The 21,139-nt window shown below is 39.4% G+C and overlaps 1 protein-coding gene across 1 annotated transcript in view; it reads left to right on the forward strand.

The window, feature by feature from the left end:
- The window catches only part of LOC121286281 (protein phosphatase Slingshot homolog 1-like), a 109,334-nt gene that overhangs the window by 8,944 nt on the left and 79,251 nt on the right, over positions 1-21,139 (forward strand). Inside the window, exon 2 of the mRNA XM_041203328.1 lies at positions 13,594-13,634. Coding sequence (XP_041059262.1) covers positions 13,594-13,634 — 41 coding nt within the window. The remainder of the gene's footprint in view (positions 1-13,593; positions 13,635-21,139) is intronic.

Below are 21,139 nucleotides of genomic sequence, written 5' to 3' on the forward strand. Positions count from 1 at the left end.
CAGTGATGTCCTGCAGCTGAGATGACTGACCTCCAACAACCACAACCATCTTCCTTTGTACTAGGTCTGATTCAAACCAATGGAGCTTTTTCCCCCCGATTCTCATTGACTCCAGTTTTGCTAGGGCTCCTTGATGCAACACTCAGTCAAATGTGGCCTTGATGTCAAGGGCAGTCACTCTCACCTCATCTCGGGAGTTCAGCTCTTTTGTCCATATTTGAACCAAGGCTGTAATGAGGTCAGGGGCTGAGTGGCCCTGGCGGAACCCAAACTGAGTGTCGGTGAGCAAGTTATTGCTAAGTACGTGCTGCTTGATAGCAATGTTAATGACCCCTTCCATCATTTTACTGATGATCGAGAGTAGACTGATGGGTGGCAATTGGCCGGGTTGGATTTGTCCTTTTTTTTGTGTATGAGACATACCTGGGCAATTTTCCACATTTCTGGGTAGACGCCTGTGTTGTAACTGTACTGGAACAGCTTGGCTAGGGGTGCGGCAAGTTCTGGAATACAAGTCTTCAGTACTATTGCCGGAATATTTTCATGCCTTTGCAGTATCCAGTGCCTTCAGCCATTTCTTGATATCACATGGAGCAAATCGAATTGGCTGAAGACTGCCATCTGCAATGCTGGGGACCTCTGGAGGAGGCCGACGTGGATCATCCACCTGGCATTTCATGGCTGAAGATTGTAGCAAGTGCTTCAGCCTTATCTTGTGCACTGACATGCTGGGCTCCTCCATCATTGATGATGGGGATATTTGTGGAGCCTCCTCCTCCAGTGGGTTGTTTAATTGACCATCACCATTCACGACTGAATGTGGCAGGACTGCAGAACTTAGATCTAATCCATTGGTTGTGGAATCACTTAGCTCTATCTATCACTTGCTGCTGATGCTGTTTGGCATGCATGTAGCCTTGTGTTGTTGTTTCACCAGGTTGACACCTCATTGTTAGTTATGCCTGGTGCTGCTACTGGCATGCTATCCTGCACTCTTCATTGAACTGGCTTGGTGATAATGATCGAGTGGTTGAGCACAATTCTGCTGATGGCCCACAGCACCTCATGGATGCCCAGTCTTGAGTTGCTTGATCTGTTCAAAATCTGTCCCATTCAGCACGGTGGTAGTGCCAAACCACACAATGGAGAGTATCCTCAATGTGAAGATGGGACTTCGTCTCCACAGGGACTGTAGGGTGGTCAGTCCTACCGATACTCTAATGGACAAATGCTTTTGTGGCAGGCAGATTGGTGAGGATGAAGTCATGTATGTTTTTTCCTCTTGTTGGTTCCCTCACCATCTGCAGCAAACACAGTCTAGCAGCTATGTCCTTTATGACTTGACCACCTCGGTCAGTAGTGGTGCTTCCGAGCCCCTCTTGGCGATGGACATTGAATTCCCCCGCCCAGAGTACATTCTGCATCCTTGCCTCCCTTAGTGCTTCCTCCAAATGGAGTTCATCATGGAGGAGTACTGATTCATCAACTGAGAGGGCTATGTGGTAATCAGCAGGAAGTTTCCTTTCCCGTGTTTGACCTGATGCCATGAGACTTCATGGGGTCTGGAATCAATGTTGAGGACTCCCAGGGCAACTCCCTTCTGCCAGTATATCACTCTGCCACCACCTCTACTGGGCCTGTCCTGCCAGTGGGACAGGACATACCCAATGATGGTGATGGTGGTACCTGGCACATTGTCTATTATGGTGCAATTCTGTAAATATGACTATGTCAGGTTGTTGTTTGACTTGTCTGTGAAATTTGAATTCAGTTAAAATCTGGAATTAAAAGTCTAATGATGACCATGAAACCATTGTCGATTGTCATATAAAAAAAATCAGGCTCACTAATGTCCTTTAGGGAAGGAAATCTGCTGCCCTCTCTCGATCTGGCTTACATGTGACTCCAGACCCACAACAGTGCGATTGATTCTTAAATGCCCTCTGAAATGGCCTAGCAAGCCACTCAGTTGTATCAAAACCATTAAAATGTCTTAAGGAATGAAACCAGATGGACCACCTGGCATTGACATCTGCCATGGTGGGATTCCAATCCAGTGACTGTACCACTATGCCACCACCTACCCTGCTATGAGGGCAAATTTCCGGAGCATTCCCAGCCGTCCCTTCTCTTCCCTGGCTACTTGCCTTCCTTTCAGCTTCCCATCTTCTATCCTTCTTGGGTTTGTAGGGGTGACAGAAAAAGGGTTTGGATTTATGGACCAGTTCATAATCGTCAGCCATCTCCACTGCCTGTCTAGTTGTTGCAGCCCTCTGGTCTTCAACATGGGTTCTAACTACTGGAGGAAGTGAATTTTTAAATTCTTCCTGGACAATTATTTTCCTAAGAGCTTCATATGTTGTATCTGCCTTTAATGCCTATATCCAATGGTCAAAGTTACTTTGCTTTACCATCTCAAATTCAATATAGGTCTGTCCAGGCTGTTTCCTTATGTTTTGAAAGTTCTGCCTATACTGTATGCCTCATGCCACCAAACTATATGCATTAAAAAAGCCTTTTTTACTGCATCATAATCCACAGAAACCTCTTCTGAAAGTGTTGCATTAACCTCATGAGCTTTATCCACCAACCTACTCTGTAGGAGCAATGTCCACTTCATTTACTTAGCTGCTCTTTCAAATGAAATAAAGAATGCCTCTACATCCCTGTCCTCAAACCTTGGGAGGGCTTGTACAAATTTAAACATCTCCCCACTGGGCTTTGGGTTGAGGGTAGTATTTTCGGCATCAGAACTTTCCCCAGCACCTGAGGTTTTTTTTATTTAATGCCAGCCTTTTAAGCTGGTATTCCCTTTCTCATTCCTTTGCCTCTCTTCCTTTATCCTTCCAGTTCCAGCTTCTTAAATGCTCTTTCTTTTTCCCCTCTCTGAAGCCTTTTCAATACCAATTCTCTTTCTTTTTCAAGTTGTTTCATTTGCAACTGAATCCTAGCTAACTCAGTTGACTCACCACCCCCCCCCCCCCCCCCCTCCCCAATTTGGGGTGCTTCTTGTATTTCTTCCAGTTTCTAATTCTGAACTATGCCCGCTTTCCTCATCCCTACAGTTAATTCTGTCTTTAACTTACCGGCAATTCCATTAGCTTAGTCTTGGTTACTTTTTTTAAACCAGTCAGTGTTAAATCTTCAATCTCTAGAAAAGTCTTAGCAAGTTCCAAAGCCATTTTTCTTTATTAATGTATTAGAAACCTGGTATTTGTCCTTTTTTCCTCTACCAATTATTATTATTCCATGTCCAATCACCCATTGTCTGTGTTTCAAGATCCTGCAAGAGCCTCCAATCTATGTTACGACCGGGATGGGAGAAGTGCCCAGTTTATCTAGCCCCACTGCTCCACAGGTTGTACCATTCGTTTAAAAGTTTAATTCACTCCCCAAAATGCCCAAAGATTGACCCAGAATAAAAGAGACTTTAACCAGGCTTCTTTTAATAAACTCAGAATGATTGATTTATTATAACAAACTTCTTTTTAAAAACCAGTTGCAAGAACTGGTTAACACATAATTGTAAGCTGGAAGAATAAATCTATTCCTTTTAAAATTCCCACACACACACATTCTCACTCTCTCACTCTTGCGTTCCAAAGAGAGACAAGTTCCACTAAGATGAGGACTCCTAACTGGATACTGATAGCCGCTCTATTTCAGGCAAGATAAGCAGAGTGGGAGCCAGGCAGATTCACTTTCTCAGTTCATTTCCCAACTGAGTTCACAAAAAGCTAATTTCTGTCATGTAATTTCCAGTAGATCACTAGCCCTTGCCTTTAAACCAGATTTTTTCCATCAGTTAAAATAATTGCATTGCAAACATGTCTCCGCATCAAGTGTCATGCTGATCAGTTAGCTGAATTCATGTGGTTTCCTAGAAAAGGCATGGTTGTTGACAGCCTAAGGTGAACTTATGACCTTTTTAAAATAAAAAAATCCAGGTCAACTTCCAAGTGTCCAGATAATGCAATGTCCTTCCATATTTTACAAGAAAATATTGACCTGAAAGATATTCTAATAAATTTACCCAAATTTGCATTCCAAAACTGAGAGTCCAGTTCAAATAAACTCTGCTAGTTGGATAGCAGGTAAAGGACGTGACTTCATGTTATATGTGCTTTAATGCAAGGATGAAGGGAGTTCAATTCATAGTCTGTGTGACGAATACTTAGTTTGTGGCTCATGTTATAATCTTAGAGGTAAAGTTTAGTTCTGGGAAGATTGTTGTTGTGAAGGTAAGGTAATTAAAATGCTGGGCTTTAGAAATTTCCAGAATACCTAAAAGAAAATAGCAGTTCAGAAGGTTACCCGTGTTTGTTTAATAGAGTCAGAAGGGAAGTGTTGAAACCATAAAACAGCAGGTGGGTTTACTTAGCTGGAGAAATGGTAAAGGAAGGATAATTGGCTTGGAGGTCAGTTTGAAGATAGATCAGAGCAGGTTACTTTATCATGGAGATGGGTGGAGCCGAAGAATATTCTCTGGTTTCAATTTATGTGTGTTTGCTGGGTTTAAGTGTTCTGCAGCAGAGTTGGATACTGAATAGGTGCTACTGTTGGCAGGCTCCAGGCAATTAGGGCTCAGTGAAGTCTTGGGGAGCTGAGAATATATAACAAGAAGGCAGAAGGTCACTGGTTCGCTGCTGGGTAGGGTTAGGGCTCAGAAGAAGCCCTGGGATGCATTTATAGCTCAGAGCAGCTATTCAGTCCTAGGAGAAGAGGTTGAACCATCTTGAGGTGAGCAGTCATTGAGGCCCTCTGTCTGAGTAGTTTTTGAGGGAATTTGGAGGCTAGCTCTTTGAAAGTGTGGGGTTGAAATCCTTCATGAGGGATACAGAGTTAATGAGAATTTGTGACTTGCAGTGGTGACTGACGTCTGGGTGGGTTGCTGAGGAATCTTGGTGACATCTACCATTTAACGGGCGATGCGGTGTGTTTGACCACGGCTTGCCTGTTAATTCAAATTTATGCCATGTTAATTCTCAATGTTAAAGTATAAGATAGATATTGTAGATTGTTGTGGTTTGCATAGTAAAGTTTATTTTCGTTTAAAATTGTGGAACCTTGTGGCTTTATTCCCTTAGTGGGTTATTTGGCTTTCAAACTTCGTATTCTTTAGACAAAATGTTACTGGTTCCTAACCAGATCGTAATATAAATCAGGGACCCTTGTGGGGTTTTGAATGCACAGAGAAATATAGGTGCTGGGACTTGCTGAGGTTGATAATATTTTCAACGAATCTTACTATACTTATTGAAAAACAAAATGGCTTTGTTAGTTGCTACGACTTTTCTGGAGAGGGAAGATTTATTCCTGAAAGATTTACAGAAGTTAACCAAGGTTAGGTTAATTGCATTAGCAGAAAAGTTGAAGTTAGGGTTAAAGGCAGGAGCTAAGAAAGTAGACATAGTCGAGGTAATAGCATAGTATTTGGAATTAGAAGAAGAAAAACCTCACATGCGTATAACACAGCTTGAGTTAGCTAGAATTCAGTAGCTTGAGATAAAAAGAGATAGAGAAAAGCAAATACTTGAACTTGAAAAAGAGAAATTCGAAAGCTTGAACTTGAACTCCAGGCAGAGAACTTAGCAAGGGAGAAAAGCGATAAAGAATGAGACAGTGAGAGCTTCAAAGAGGCAGCAAAATCAGACAGTTTGAACTAGCTAAAGATAAACTTAGGTTATGGGGCAAAAGAGCTGAGTAGTTCGGATGATGAGTGGAGTCCCACTCCGATGTTTGATATAATGAAGAATCTTTGCCTTGTGCCTAAATTCACTGAAGATGGAGTTGAGAGATATTTTATCTCATTTAAAAAGGTGACTACAAAGCTAAAATGGCTTTGTCCTCTTCATGGATAACTGAGATTTTAAACTTTGTCTACTTTAAACAGAAAGTTACTGAGCCCTAACCGGATCGTAATAGTCTGTTCTCGGTTAATTAATCTGGGCTATAGACGGGAGGTTACAATCAACCTCATCATTGTTCTAGGAGGGGAAAAAATCAGCTAGCATCCTTGATCCTGATCACTATTCAACGGAAAGTGAATGTCAAGTAACGACAGAATTGGTGATGGCTTTGACAGAATCCTCCTCCAACGCCTTTCCTCCGTTGCTTAGCTCAGTGGGATTGTACTACCTTGGTTATCATAGCCATAGCAACTCTTGAAATGGCTTTTCTTCCAGCCCCCATACTTTTACTGCCAGTGTCCCCCAAGAATCTGTCTTTATCCCCTTCTTCCTCATCTAAATGCTGCCCTTTAACAACACCATCCACAACATCCAGCTCTACATCTCCTCCACTTCTCTCAAACCATTTAATGCTTGTGTTTTCATACTATTGGTCTGATACCTAATCTTGGATAAGCTGTAGCTTCTTCCAGTTGACCATTGGTAAGACTGAAGCCATCGTTTTGGCCCTCACCACAAACTGTACACTTCCCATTGATTCCACCCATGTACTAAGTTACTGTCTCAAGCCAAACCAGACTGTTTGTAGTCTTGGCATCCTATTTGACCCCAAGTGGAGGTTCCAACTAAGTACCCTCTCTATCACAAAGATTACCGACTTTCAGCAATTCAGTAACATTGTCCGCATCAACCCATGTTCTACCGTTGGATGCCTTTGTCACCCACAGATTTTGCTATTCCAATACTTACTTGGCCAGCTCCTCAGTTTCCATTTCTGTAAACTTCAGTTAGTCAAAAACTCATTGCCTGTATCCTATCCTGCACCATGTTCTGCTCAACAATCACCCCTGGCATTACTGAACTATTATGGCTCCCAATTTCCCAATATCTCAAGTGTAATATATTCCTGGATGTTTAAATTGCTTCATGGCCTTGCCCTTCCCAATCCCTGTAACCTCCCACAATCCTCTCACTAACTCTCCATTCCTCTGACTGTAGCCTTTCGTACATTCCTCTTTTGATCCACAACTGTGTGCAGTGCAGGGTCCATACCCTGGATTTCTCACCATAACTCTGTCCACCTTCTCCTTTTGAAGGCCCTCCTTAAATCCCATTTCTTGATAAACTTTAGGACACCCTCATTGATATCCATTTTTGTCTGACTATGCCTTTGTGAAGCACCTTGAAATGCTTTCTAAGTTAGTGGTGCTATACAAATGCAAGCTTTTGTTCTTGCAGTTAATCACATTTTGATATAGGGCATGAATCACACCGTATTACGACTGAAAAATATAGGATCCAGGTGGATAAATATAGATATATTAAGGGAAAACGTAGTGAGCTTTAGATGGCTTTGGGCCTCAGGAAATTATTTTATTCACAAATAAAAACAAATCATTTTCAGTATATAAACAATCATGAGTTCACTATATGAGTTTGAAGAGCCTCTTGATACTTTTATTGCTCTATGATTCCAAGCTATTCTTAGACAAGAGATTAAACAAACTCATATGAAAGCACTCCACTGAGCCTTTTAGTCAATGGCAGTCACAGAGGCATACTTTAATTATCAGAGGCAGCAGCTTCTTCCATTTGTAATGATTGGGCGGTGAATACTGAAAATGGAGCCCTAGGGGAGGTTCAAAATTGAATGTCTTTTAATTTTACTATCTAATGCTGTAATTTTTTATAGCAGGTAACAGGCCACTGTCTCTTCTGTATAGATTGCGACAAATGACTTGGAGATTTACAAGTATCTTAACATCAGCTCGATACCTGTGCAGGATTGCAGGGGAGTTATAACTGTAACAATACTTCATATTTGCATAGCACCACAACCATACAGTTATGTCTCAGAACACTTTAGAGGGCCAATAAGAAGGGGACACTATACAAGAGGGAGAAAAATGAGAGAGTAGTTAGAAAAGGGCAAGAATTTGTAATGAGGGAGAAGCTCTTAAGGAGACTTTTGAAGTCATGGAAGGTGGCAAAAGGCAGATAAATTGAGTGAGATTGTTTAAGAGGTTGGTAATATAACAATATATTGGTACAGCACAGAAGGGGGGCATTTTTTGTACACTGAGTCCGCATTAGCCCTTTCGAATAGCAAATCGGTTAGTCCCACTCCCCAGCTCTTTCCCCATATCCCAACAATAGATGAAGGAACGGCCAGCAATATTTGAATGGAGTGAATAGGAAATGAGAAGTAAGGTGGCATTAGGGAGCTGGAAGTTTTGTGTAAGGACATATGTTTAAAGGCGATTGCCAAGAAAGTGAGGAGCAAAGCCATGGAAGGATTTGAAAGTGAGCCCAGCAAGCTTAGGGAGGATTCTCTAGCCCAAGGGGCACTAGTGGACCCAATTGAAGGCTGGGCTGATTGGTGTATGGACCTAGCATAATTAAACACTTGTGTTTTGTAATCAACAAAATTATTCAGTTTCATGCTATTGTATTTGAATTTAGCAATATTGTCTTGACAGGCAGGAAAATCACATCTGCTGCTCACTCTTTATTTGACCAGCAGGTTTACTAGACTTTGGAGATCAATGTGGGATTTCATAAATGTATTTTGTACCCATGAACATTGCATCACATCAGCCCCATCAATGACAAACCTTCAGTCACAATCTCTGTCTCAATCTCTCCTTAAGCCACTTCATCACTTCAAAATAAAAACCTTTCAAATTAAACCTGTTTTCATTTCCTCTTTCCCTTTAATTTTCCTTAACCCTACTTGATGTCTTTTTTTTCCCTCATTGTTTAGCAGCTGAAACTTATTCCTGCATGTTGTGTAGCACAAATGTAAGTTGTAAACAATTTCACAAAGAGATTGTAAATATATTCTATATTCCAGAGGAATTGATGTTTTATCAGTTTTTAAAAAACATTTCCTAATGTATTCATTACAATTTAGATTTTATTCCATCTCTCAATTAAGATTTATTTTATTTTCTTCTCCTTTTCTGTGTTGTTAGGTTTCATTGCACCACACCCCATCCTGTGGCTGAAAGGGCAAGTGATATTTGGCACCCACCATTCTGTCCATGATAATTTTTAAGTGGCTATAATGAGATCTAAATTTTGTTATATTTTAAAATATACAATCATACCACACGAAGGGAAGCCATTTGCCCCACTGTGGCTGTGCTGTCATTCTGAAGGAGCTACCTGTTAGTCCCACTCCCCAGCTCTTTCTCTATAGCTTTGCAAAGTCTAGACATATATGTATATTATATATATGTATACTGTAAAATATTATAAAATAAGATTAGGAAAAGAAATGTTGTGCGGGAATTATTCAGCAGTGCAGATTTCACAGAATACATCTCAAAGAGGCCATGTAAGCTGATATTTTATTACCCAGCATAGTATTTTTCTTCTTTTAAGAAACAAATCCTACTTCTTTCCTTCTTCATCCAGCTCCTTAATTGTGATAACCAAGCTTCTATTGATTATAGCAACATGCAGCCTACCCATACAGTTTCATGTTGCTACTTTTTTCTATGTATTTACCTTTCATCTACTTTCTGCAAGGTCATTGATGAGATGAGATGTGACCTTGATAAAGTAGAGGCCCATCTGTGCATTGAACCATTCTGACACACTCCCTTCAACTCTTAGGCAAATTTTTGTTCTTCTGTATATATGTTTTATTAATATGTTTATTTTTCTAGCTCTTCCATGCAGTTCCAGCAACTCGGGTATCATCTCTCCCCACTAAATCATAAACTTACTTGAAGTCTGCAAAATACACATTATACATTTCAGTCCTTTTTTATCAGCTGCCTACACATAAAGATTTGGCCAGCACACCTACGTCCTCTCCTTGGGGCAGCAGTTCCCTGAATGCCTTCACCTGGGTGTCCCAATTTCCTGTTCAGCAAACATCTTCCTTGGCAAACAGACCAAAGCTCTGCAATGTTTGCACTCTTTACTGCCAACTACCTATTCAAATAAATCATCACTGTCAATTTCCATATTTGAAGCACTCAGATCATTCTGGGTGATGCAGTGAAGCTTTTTCACTACCTAAGGTGCCTTTCTTAACTCCTTCCTTCACCTCACCATGGTAACTTCCTTATCAGTTCTATTAAGTCTAAGCTTTTACATTTTCTTATTTGTCTTTCTACCCATTCTACTTTCTCCAACAAGCCTTGTATCTCCAACTATTTTGCTGATTGATGTAGCTTTCCTATCGACTTTGTCCTTTTTTTTTGCCACATTGTGAATTATAGAAATAGTCTGTTAATGATTCCCTGAAACCATTATTGCTAGACATGCAAAATTTGCACTTGTTTTCTGGTCAATTTTCAGTGATTCCAAGCTTTCTACTTTCTACTGATCTCATTAACAGGAACAATTGCTTGCTAACAGCCTTTGTATTGTCCTTGCATCCCTCACCTAAACCACTTAGCTGTTGTATTTCATTTTACTTGTGTGTCTTGGTGCATATCTTTAGGAAATTAATCCATCTCTTTTTATAGTTTCCTACATTTTCCATTATCTTCATTCTTGCTTCCTTCACATTCTCTATCGGCACACAAGGTTTTGGGTTTAAGCCATGTCTGCTTTCTTTTTTACTGCGCATCATCCTTGCTATTGCCACCATAGTCCCCCTCTCTCTTTCTTGCTCGCTCGCTCGCTCTCTCTCTGCTTTGCAAAGATCAACAAGTGGTAAAAAAATTACATATGTATTATCACCATGGGCTGATCCTCAGGATCCTTCAGCACATTAAGAATTAGTGATGTTCATCATACTTAGCAGTACTGCAGCAATGCAGGATAGCTCTTGTTCTTTGTTAGTCTATGCACTGCATTTCATTTCCACTGTTACATAAGGAAATGTTTTCATCTATTCCAATCCATCACAAGTATCAGTCCTTTGCCATGAACTGTGATGTAGTGCTTCCTGTTTGACATGACAAACCCCTGTCATCCTTAAAGGCTTGTGCTTAGTGACCTTCAATGCTAACAGAAACTTATAATTGAAACGTTTATACATCCTTCCAGATAACGGATAAACTAAAAGATTGGAACAAGTTATGGACTCTTGTGAGTCCAGATAATTGTCTCATTGAAGCTTTGTTTTTGAAACTCATGCCAATATTCAAATTCTTAATGTTGCAGCTTTTATCATATAAACATGTGTACACAAGATGTGAGAGAATTTCCATTGCTGAAATTTTGATCTGCTTAAATAGCTCCAGCTGCATAAATAAAATGACGGGTTCTTGCCGAACAATTAAAAATGTCTTAATGTGCTGTTCTGAAATTTGAATATTGTGTTATGACTTCAAATTATCAATAGGCTGATCAAATGGACTTAATGCCTGCTTGTTCTTGAAATGTTCACCATTCTTGCCAATCAGCAAACATCTGCTACATAAATACTTAACAATCAATAGTCTTTTTGTTCAAACCAAGCTCTATCCCTGGAGTATAAACAAAATACAGAAGCGCTCTTTATCCAAGATACTGGTTGGATCACCTGCTCAAAGGAGTTTTGGGAAAGGATTGTAGCAACAGGGATTTTGAAGCCCATGTCTCACCCCACTAAGAAATTCACAACATCCTGGTTTGTTATGGAGTTAAGAGTTGGTCCACCCTAAAATTAAAGCTCTTGATGCTCATGATTAATGTTTGGAACAATGGCCAACTAGAGTAGATTAATTTTCTGCAATAAATAGATAAAAGTCTTTGTGATTTCCCCCTTGCAATATTTTTTTCACTCTCTTGCCTCTTGAACCTGGAGCATGTTATGCACTGGTATCCTATATTGACATTGGCTATTAGGTCCCTAATGCAAAACATGTCTTATTGTACTGCTTTGTTCTGTAGTATAATACTAAAATATACAGATGTAGATTGCTGCAAATCATTTTTGGGTATCTTTTTTAGGTTATCCTAATAATTCTCTGAATACATGAAGTAGGTAAAGCTAAAGGCACAATTTAGTACAATTCTATGCATACCACAGTCCAATATGCCAACCCCAATCCCGTCAACACTGGCAAATTGCATGAAAATTTTGGCAGTTGCACAGCCTGACTGTTCTCAGTTACACAAATTAGAATCCTCCTTTTTTAGTTGCATTACCAAGGTAAAATTGATCTCAAATCCCACTGTTAGTAATGTGCATCCATCTTCACTTGCTTTCACCATTTTAGGTATTATTCATCCTTTCATTCAGTTGTGTGTCTTGGTCGTGACTGCTTCAGATTAAATGGGTTATTTTAGACACCTTTAGCCACATTTATATTGAACTTTCTGTGAAACTGCTTTGACATCACACAAAACCCATGCCAGTCCTAGCAAGTGTTTAGCAGGGCTCCCAGTCCTGTCAGTTTTATGCTGGCAGGACTGGGAGCCCTGCTCTGAAGAAGAGTCAGACGGACTTGAAATGTCAACTCTGTTTCTCTCTCCACAGATGCTGTCAGACCTGCTGAGTTTTTCCAGCATTTTCTGTGTTTGTTCCTGCCAGTTTTATGTTCAGTGTGTAATCAGCAACATGGTGCCAATAGTAATTTTGAGAGAACTTTAGAAATCTAATTGTCTGAAGCCATTTTATATTTGATTTTCCCTATCCATTTAAAATATAAAGAGGGTGAAACTGGTCTACATCAGCAGAGCAAACAGACTTGTGGCAAATCAGCAGCAGATTTTTTTTTTCACCACATAAAACTATTTTCTATTGACTTGGAAAATGTTGCCACCATTTTTAATTTCAAACCAAGTAAAAGCCACAGTGAGACTAGGAACGGAGTCTCCAAGAGGAATTTGAGTTATCGTTCTAAGAACTTTAGTGGAAAGGTATTGTGACGCAGTGAAAAATCCGATTCACCTCATGCCTGTTTTGCACTGCTGGCATAAACCGCTTTCACCCCAAAATATAGAAATATCCCTACATTGTCAGATAGGTAAAGCTTAATGTTGAATTCTGAACAATAATATTTCCTCCAGTATCATTGATCATTGACTTCTTAAAAGCTGGCCTTTTGTAAGCTTAAGTCAAAAAACATCCATCAAATTTCTATAATTAATCCATGTGAGATAATGTAAATTGTTGGGTTCAGAATAGTAAAGAATGCTGTCTTTTTCATTCATTCTAAACTCTTCTATTCGTGGGGATTTTAATTTTGCAGCTTTCAAAAATATAATCAGACCAAAATTAATTTGACAAAAGCTTTAAAATGAAATTCCTATGTGTGATACAAACAAGTCTGGAACATGCAGTAAAAATCCAGATTGATGAGTTGCAAGTTGCCTCAATCTGTTGCCCATAAGGGCTTAATGTGAAATGCTTTTGTGCTGTTTCAGACCAAGTTTCTAATTTTGTAGCACAAAACTATCTATAATTTCACGCTAATGTTTTTAGCTCATTCAGAGACTAGAGGAAATAGAAAAAATATCAGTGTTGTAAAGTGCAGATCTTTAGCAGCAGGAGGTCTGTGCATTTGGAAGATAGATAGTGCTTTGGTACACTTGAATTCCGTGATGTGTTTATTGAAAGGAACAAGAGCTTTCCATAAACTAGTTACAGCTGAAGGCTTTTTTTTTCAAACAAACAGATTCTTGTTTTGGATCTCTCCAAGCAGCCACGAACTCGCATAAGCCCCAGTGATGACCATTTAGTTGTATTAAGGGATTTAAAGCAAGAATTGGTGACTTTCTTTTTCTCTTGCAGGAAGTTGGAAGTGATGATGATCGTAGATTACAGCAACAGAGGTGAGTGTGCACAATTTTAATATATTGTGTAATTTGAATAGTATTTTTTATGTTGATATTTATGGCTATTAATTTTCACTTAAACACTGAAAAGATAATACCCATTAGGTTTTTCTTAAAGTATTGTTTTAAGTCATTTATATCTTCCTCACTCTACTATTGGTCTCATCAAATGAGTTGCATTTGTACCTTGTGTGAAACTGACAGTTAACAACTGTGAGAAAATCTCAACCTCCAGTTTTCCTTCCCTTTTGAGGTGGGGAAAGACCAGCCTTCTCCTGATCAATTAAGTTCACGAACCTGTCATATGGGAAAATGGAAATTTAAATCCATGATCTATAATTAAAACCATTGTTTTTTCTTATTTTGAGAGAAATAGATGTATTGTTGTGGAATACAATGCCCAAAAACTGGTAGAAATCCTGGAAAATTATGGAATCCTATGTAATAAAAGCTGAGGTTCAGTTACTTAAAATCACTGGTTTCAATCAAAAACCATTGGAACTGGAGTTGCACTCTCCAAATATCTGTAAACATTGTTATGACCACAGCCGGTGTTAATTGCTGCGCAAACCAAGTCCCAGAGGGAAACTTGACTTATAGGCCACAACCTTTTTTTTTGTATTCTAATAATGAGAAGATGACGTACCAATCTCTGCAGTAAGAGGTCCAGTAACACTTTTGAGATTTTAAAAATTAAAAGTAAAAGTTTTATTTACAAAAAAGAAAAACTAAGCACACAAGATTACAGTTACACAATGTTAGTCTCACAAAACATTCCCCCAAAACACTCCACTCGGTCAAACCTACAAGTGAACACCTTCCAAGCAACACTCACTTATTTAAATATGGAATCCAGTAATATCTCACAAGGCAAACTGCTGTAGCTTACACAAAGGTATACCACATGACCTTTACCCTCTTCCACTTTGCTATAGAATTCACTTCAGAATAAAACTGCTAGCTGCTGCCCAAGACTTCTCAACAGCTCATACAGCTCCGGCTATCTTCAGACATCTCCAGCTTAAATAACAGGACAAGGGCAAGCACCCTGGAAAGAACAACATGAACAAGTGACAGTTGGCCCTAATGGGGGTGGGGAGGCGACAGTGGTGGGAAAAAGAAGATCGAAAATAGGATAAAAGGTGGGGATGAAACAATGAATAAAAATGAAAATAAATAAAAATAAAGATGTGGATAAAAAATAAAAATTTAAAAATAAAAATGAATATTGAAAAAAGGGGATTTAAAAAGGGTGAGGTTGGAAGAGAGAGTTCATGGTCAGAAGTTGTTGAACTCAATGTTAAGTCCTGATGGCTGTAAAGTGCCTAATCGGAAGATGAAGTTGGGTTTCACTGGAACATTGCAGCAGGTCAAAGATCAACATGTGGGCATGAGAGCAGGATGGTGTATTGAAATGGCAAGTGACAGGAAGGTCTGTGCCATGTTTGCGGACAGACCGAAGGTGTTCCGCAAAGCAGTCATCCAGTCTGTGTTTAGTCTCTCCAATATAGAGGAGACCGCATTGGGAGCAGCGAATGCAGTAGACCAAATTGAAGGAGGTTCAAATGAAGCGCAACTTCATCTGAAAGGAGTGTTTGTGCCCTTGGACGGTGAGGAGGTAAAGGAGCAAGTGTTGCACCTTCTGCGATTACATGGGAAAGTGCCATGGGAGGGGCATGAGGTGTAGGGGTTGATGGAGGAGTGGACCAGAGTGCCCCAGAGGGAACTGTCCCTATGGAATGCCAATGGTGGGGGTGAAGAGAAGATGTGTTTGGCGATGGCAACTTGCTGGAGTTGGCGAAAATGGCGGAGGATGATCCTTTGAATGCGGAGCCTGTTGGAGTGAAAAGTGAGGACAAGGGGGACCCTATCATGGTTCTGGGAGGGAGACGAAGGTGTGGGGGCAGAGGCGTGGGAAGAAAGACATGTCAGAAGCACCATTTTGGAAAGTGGCATCGTCAGAACAGATGCGATGGAGGCCAAAGAACTGAGAGAATGGGATGGAGTCCACACAGGAAGCAGGGTGTGAGGAGCTGTAGTTGAGGTAGCTGTGGGAATCAGTGGGCTTGTAATGAATATTGGCGGACAGTCTATCACCAGAAATTGAGGCAGTGAGGCCAAGAAAGGGAAGGAAAGTGTCGGAGATGGACCATGTGAAGGTGATGGAAGAGTGGAAATTGGAAGCAAAATTGATATATTTTTCCAGGTCCAGATGAGAGCATGAAGCAGCACCGAAATAGTCATTGATGTACCGATAAAAAGAGTTGTGGGAGGGGGCCTGAGTAGGACTGGAACAAGGAATGTTCCACATACCCCATAAAGAGACAGGCGTAACTGGGGCCTATGCAGGTACCCATAGCCACACAGCTTTTATTTGGAGGAAGTGAGACCAGTTTAAGGAGAAATTGTTCTCCTAAAACTAAGACTTCAAATAGTGCTACAGGTGTGGTCTCACCAAGGCCAAATACAATTTTAAAATAACAGCTGTGGATTTGTGTATTTTGTCCCTTCCTACGTATCACAACATTCTATAGCAACCTGAGAAGACTCTGCTGACGGTTTTAGTGACCTGTCCACTAAAACTCAAGATCTCTCTCTTGCACAACTACTGAACTACATTTCCATTTAACACATTATCCACATTAGTATTCCCTCTGACAAATCTTACGACATTATATTTCCCTTTATTCAATAGCATCTGGCTTTCTCTGCTCACTTGTCAAATCCTTTTTGAATTTACACAAATTGACGTTCTTCATTTGCCTCCAAATTGGTATTGCTTACAAATATGAGCATTTTGGATGCAATTCCTTCCTCCAAATCATTTATAAGAATTCTGGGCACATACTCAGGAGAGAGAAACTAGAACATCTGGTCATGACTGGTGAAATTGAGGGAGGCAGAGCAAGAGAAAGGCAAAGGAAGAAATACACCAACAGTTTAAGAAACAGAACAAGTATAAGATTTGAGAACAGCAAGATGTTGGTTGCTATGAAGAATCGTGAAAGTTGGAGAGCCATGAGCACCAACATTGTAAAACATGATACCTTAAGAAGAAAAAACATCAACGGCACCAACACAGGTCCTTGTTGCAATCTCCTAATAAAGTGGCTATCCACTTCAAACTTGTCCATGCACTACTACTTTTTGTTATCTACCAAACAACTATTTGTCATTCCATTTTAAAGAATTTCTATCAACACATGGGTTTGGACCTTATGTAGTAACCTATTATGTGGGACAGTGTCAAATGCCTTTCTGAAATTCTAATAATGTACACTGCCTCGCTTCCTAGGTCTATCATCTCAAAAGAATATGTTTTGTAGAGTTTCAGTTTGGTTCCATGGGAAATGTTATAAAATGCTTGCGAGTAAAAGATTTTCTCTTCAGGTTTATGGAAAATTACACATTTAAAATTTAAAGAAATCAAGCAAGGAATTGCAATTAAACATTGTCCTTTGTAGATATTTGACGATTGAGTCAATTGTAACTTTATTGCTATGTTATTGCTTGGGAATGGGGAAGAGCAGTTTCATCAGTAGTTCAGCGTTTGCTTGTATAAACCAGCTAAATGATCATACTTCTAAATCCTGCAGGACAATGGCATTACAGTTTCACTTCTTAATGCTCCTGTCATTTGTTTCTGTAATCTCTCATTAATTTACGCTTGAGTGTTCTGTTTGCAAAATTTCAACACTATCTGCATGCCACTTTACCTGTTCATCCAGAAGAAAATCTGAATAATTGATATTCATTTGTACTAACAAACCATAATATTATTCCCATCGTGTATGTACTTTCTTTTAGGTGATTCTTTTTAATTATCGTCTAGTGCTGTGCAAGAAAGTGAATGTTGGCCAGTCAAAAACTCTAATCTCATTCAACAGACCAGAAATTAAAAATATGTTTCACCATTTTTAGGTCCTTTGTTATCCTTCACAATTTCTTGGGTCAGCTGGATAAGGCACTGAAAGTTGATCTGTATCGATGGACATAAATCTCATAAATCACTAAATGACGCGTGCATCCAACATACAGACAATTCAACACCTTATATCTTAATTCCTGGCATTTTGCACCCTCTCCCAATATTGTGTGGGAACTCTTTATGCATTTCTTCTATTGGTCACTTGGTGGGGATAGATGCACAGCAAATCTGATAGTCCAATAGAAATAGCAGGCATTTGTGGCTATGGCAACACCATTCTAGTCGCATGCACTTAATTTAGTAGAAAATACTATGCGTACTTACACAGAATTTAGTGCTTGTGTATGTTTTTTAAAAATCAGTAACTCACAATGATCAAAATGTTTTCACACCCTGCTTTTGTATTTTTTCACCAGCAAACACGAAACAGACACAATTCACCATGTAATGAATTTTGAGATCACTTGCCCAATGACAGTTATTTTATTTACCAATTAAAAATGCAATTTATCACACTTGGGCTGCTTGAGTGCCTGTAAATTGGTGTTATTGTCATCATTGGAAAGGGAGGGGGTTCCTGGAACAACCAAGCAGAGTCTGAACCGCTATGTTCATTGTTACAGTTATATTGTGCTGCAGTAGACTTATTTCTACTGTATTGCAGAAGTTTTTTCAATGCAGAAATTTTAGAATTAAGACTGAGAAAAAATAGTAGCAGGGTAAATGACAATGCAGTGATATATCTGAACATATATTGTGCATAAAAACAAGGTAAAATATCTTGCAAGATTTACCTGATAGCCCCGTCCATTTAACACTCATTGGTGTCATATAATTAAACTTTTACTTATGTAGGGTTTTATCACATCAAAATCTCTCAAAGTAGTTTTTACTTTAGAAGAGCATTAAGGAAAAACATACTAACTAATGAATTTTGATACACCTGCTGGACATGAACACTAAAACCATAAGCCTTAAATTACTCCATTCCAAAATCCTAAAACTCATTGATCAATATGATTGTATCTGTATTCTCTTACCTGCAACCCCAAAAAATGAAGTTCACAGAGCAGCTGTGCATATACAACAAGTTATGGCAAGAGGGAACAAAAACAGAAAATGCTGGAAAAACTTAGGTCTCACAGCACCTGTGAAGAGAAAAAAACAGAGTTAACGTTTCAAGTCCTTATGACTCTTCAGAGCTAAAGAGAAGTAAAAATGTAATGAAATTTATGCTGTTTAAGGGGGGTGGTGCAGGTGAAGCTGGATAGAGGGCCAATGATAGGCAAAGGAGAGATTGCCAGAGATGTCATGGACAAAAGGACAAAGGGTGATACGGCCTAAAGAAGGTGCTGATGGTGACATTAAAATCAGAAAGCAGAATGTGATAATGGCAGGACAAGGGTAAGCACTCTAGAAAGGACAACATGAACAAGTGACATCCATTTCAACACCCCATCCTGCTCTCATGCCCACGTCTGTCTTGGCCTGCTGCAAAGTTCCAGTGAAGCCCAATGCAAACTGGAGGAACAGCACTTCATCTTCCAATTAGACACTTTACAGCCTTCTGGATTCAACATCCGAGTTCAACAACTTCAGAACATGAACTCTCTCCTCCATCCTCACCCCCTTTTTATCCCCTTTTTTCAATATTCATTCTCATTTACTAATTTTTATTTTTTAATTTTTATTTTTTTATCCAGTTATTTTTATTTACTTTCATTTTTATTCATTGTTTCATCCCCACCTTTTATCCTATTTTCAATCTCTTTTCCCACCACCGTCCCCTCCCCTCAACCCACCCCCACTAGGACCATCTGTCACTTGTTCATGTTATTCTTTCCAGGGTGCTTACCCATGTCCTGCCATTATCACATTCTTCTTTCTGAGCTTAATGCCACCATCGGCACCTCCTATAGGTATTATCACTATCATTAACAACCCTTTTCTCCATGACATCTCTGTCAATCTCTCCTTTGCCTCCACCTTTCAGTGGCCTTCTATCCAGCTTCACCTGCTCCACCCCACTTAAACAGTATAAACTTAATTACATTTTTACTTCCCTTAAATCATAAGGACTCGAAACATTAACTCTGGTTTTTTTCTCTCCATAGATGCTGTTAGACCTGCTGAGTTTTTCCAGCATTTTCTGTTTTTGTTTCAGATTTTCAGCATCTGCAGTATTTTGCTTTTACCTATGGAAAGAGGGAATTCTTCTGCACTGACTTTTTCCAGTAAAAAATTGCAAGAGAGCTCAAGTATACTGAATTGGGTCAACATTGGATCTGGAGTTCCGATGGATGCTGCTTCCTACAGATGATTTTGTCTAGCAGAATTGTTCATAAGAAGCAACAAGTAACTTCGTTCTAGTAATAGCATTTAAGATGTAAACTAAGGATTTTTTTTATAAAAAGCTTTGAAGACTACAATCAGTGGGAAACCCACCCGTTGTTTTTTTGACAAAAATATATGTTGATTGGACCAGAATTCTATCTAATAGATACATGAAAGACAGCTAAGTTAAGCCAGGTTGTTGATGACTATTTACTGACCCTTGTTCTTGCAGGAAGCAGGCTGCTGAGTCACATCCTAGCAAGGGCTCCATATCCTGACTTGGCTTTCTGTCTGATGTAGGGATGCTTGAAGATTGCAATTCTGGTTAACAGATTGATTACTGGAAATGTTATCCCTCTGGGATTGTAAATCTTTGTATTGTATGAGGAAATATGTTTCACACAATTGTTTTCTAAAAATATTATTCTGTAAAAACAGTTATGCTATGTTTTAAGGAAGCTGTTTGTGAACAAGTTGTAGACAAATGAAACCTATCTCCATTTGCAGTACATGCTAAAGCTGAGAGTCTAGAGAAAATGAAGCAGTACTTTTTTAACATGAAAGCAATTTTATTGTACTAAGTATGTTTTCATATGCTGTTCTGTTTAAAGCTCATTTGTGTCATGTTGATGTGTTCCTGCCATCTGATGTCAGTTGGTATTACCTCTGCATTACATGTGGGTTAAACTGCGATATATTAGAAAGGGAGAGAATGACACGTTTCTTTCATTTTTCACAGGGCTAGTTTTCATAGGTGCAGTTTTTCTTGCTGTATTACAAGCAATGGATACTGCTGTGAAATCCTTAACAGTTTACAAAGTTCACGATGGGTTGGTTAGGGATCAAAGGGTACAATTACTCCTGTGTTTTAGACATACTACAGGGAAGATTCCCTGGTCTAACTTTTAAATCCCAGTTTAAATTTACATTTTGAGTTGACTGGGAACGCAGAACAGGGTAGTGCACTGATGTGCCCCAGAAAACTCTGCCATGGGTTCAATCCTTCCACCTCACCCTCTTTCCCTCCCCCTTTCTAGTGTCTGCTGTTGTCAGTTCTCAATAAGAAATAAAGACTCTACAAGAAGGGTGAATCATCCATGGCTAACTAAGGAAGTTAAGGGTGACGTCAGATTAAAAGAAAAGGCACGCAATATTGCGAAGATTTGTGGTAGGCCAGAAGATTAGGGAAATTTTAGAAACTAACAAAACATGATTTTTTTTAAAAAAGAGGGAGAAAATA

This window comes from Carcharodon carcharias, chromosome 13 (assembly GCF_017639515.1).
Source record: "Carcharodon carcharias isolate sCarCar2 chromosome 13, sCarCar2.pri, whole genome shotgun sequence".
NCBI classification, from domain to species: domain Eukaryota; kingdom Metazoa; phylum Chordata; class Chondrichthyes; order Lamniformes; family Lamnidae; genus Carcharodon; species Carcharodon carcharias.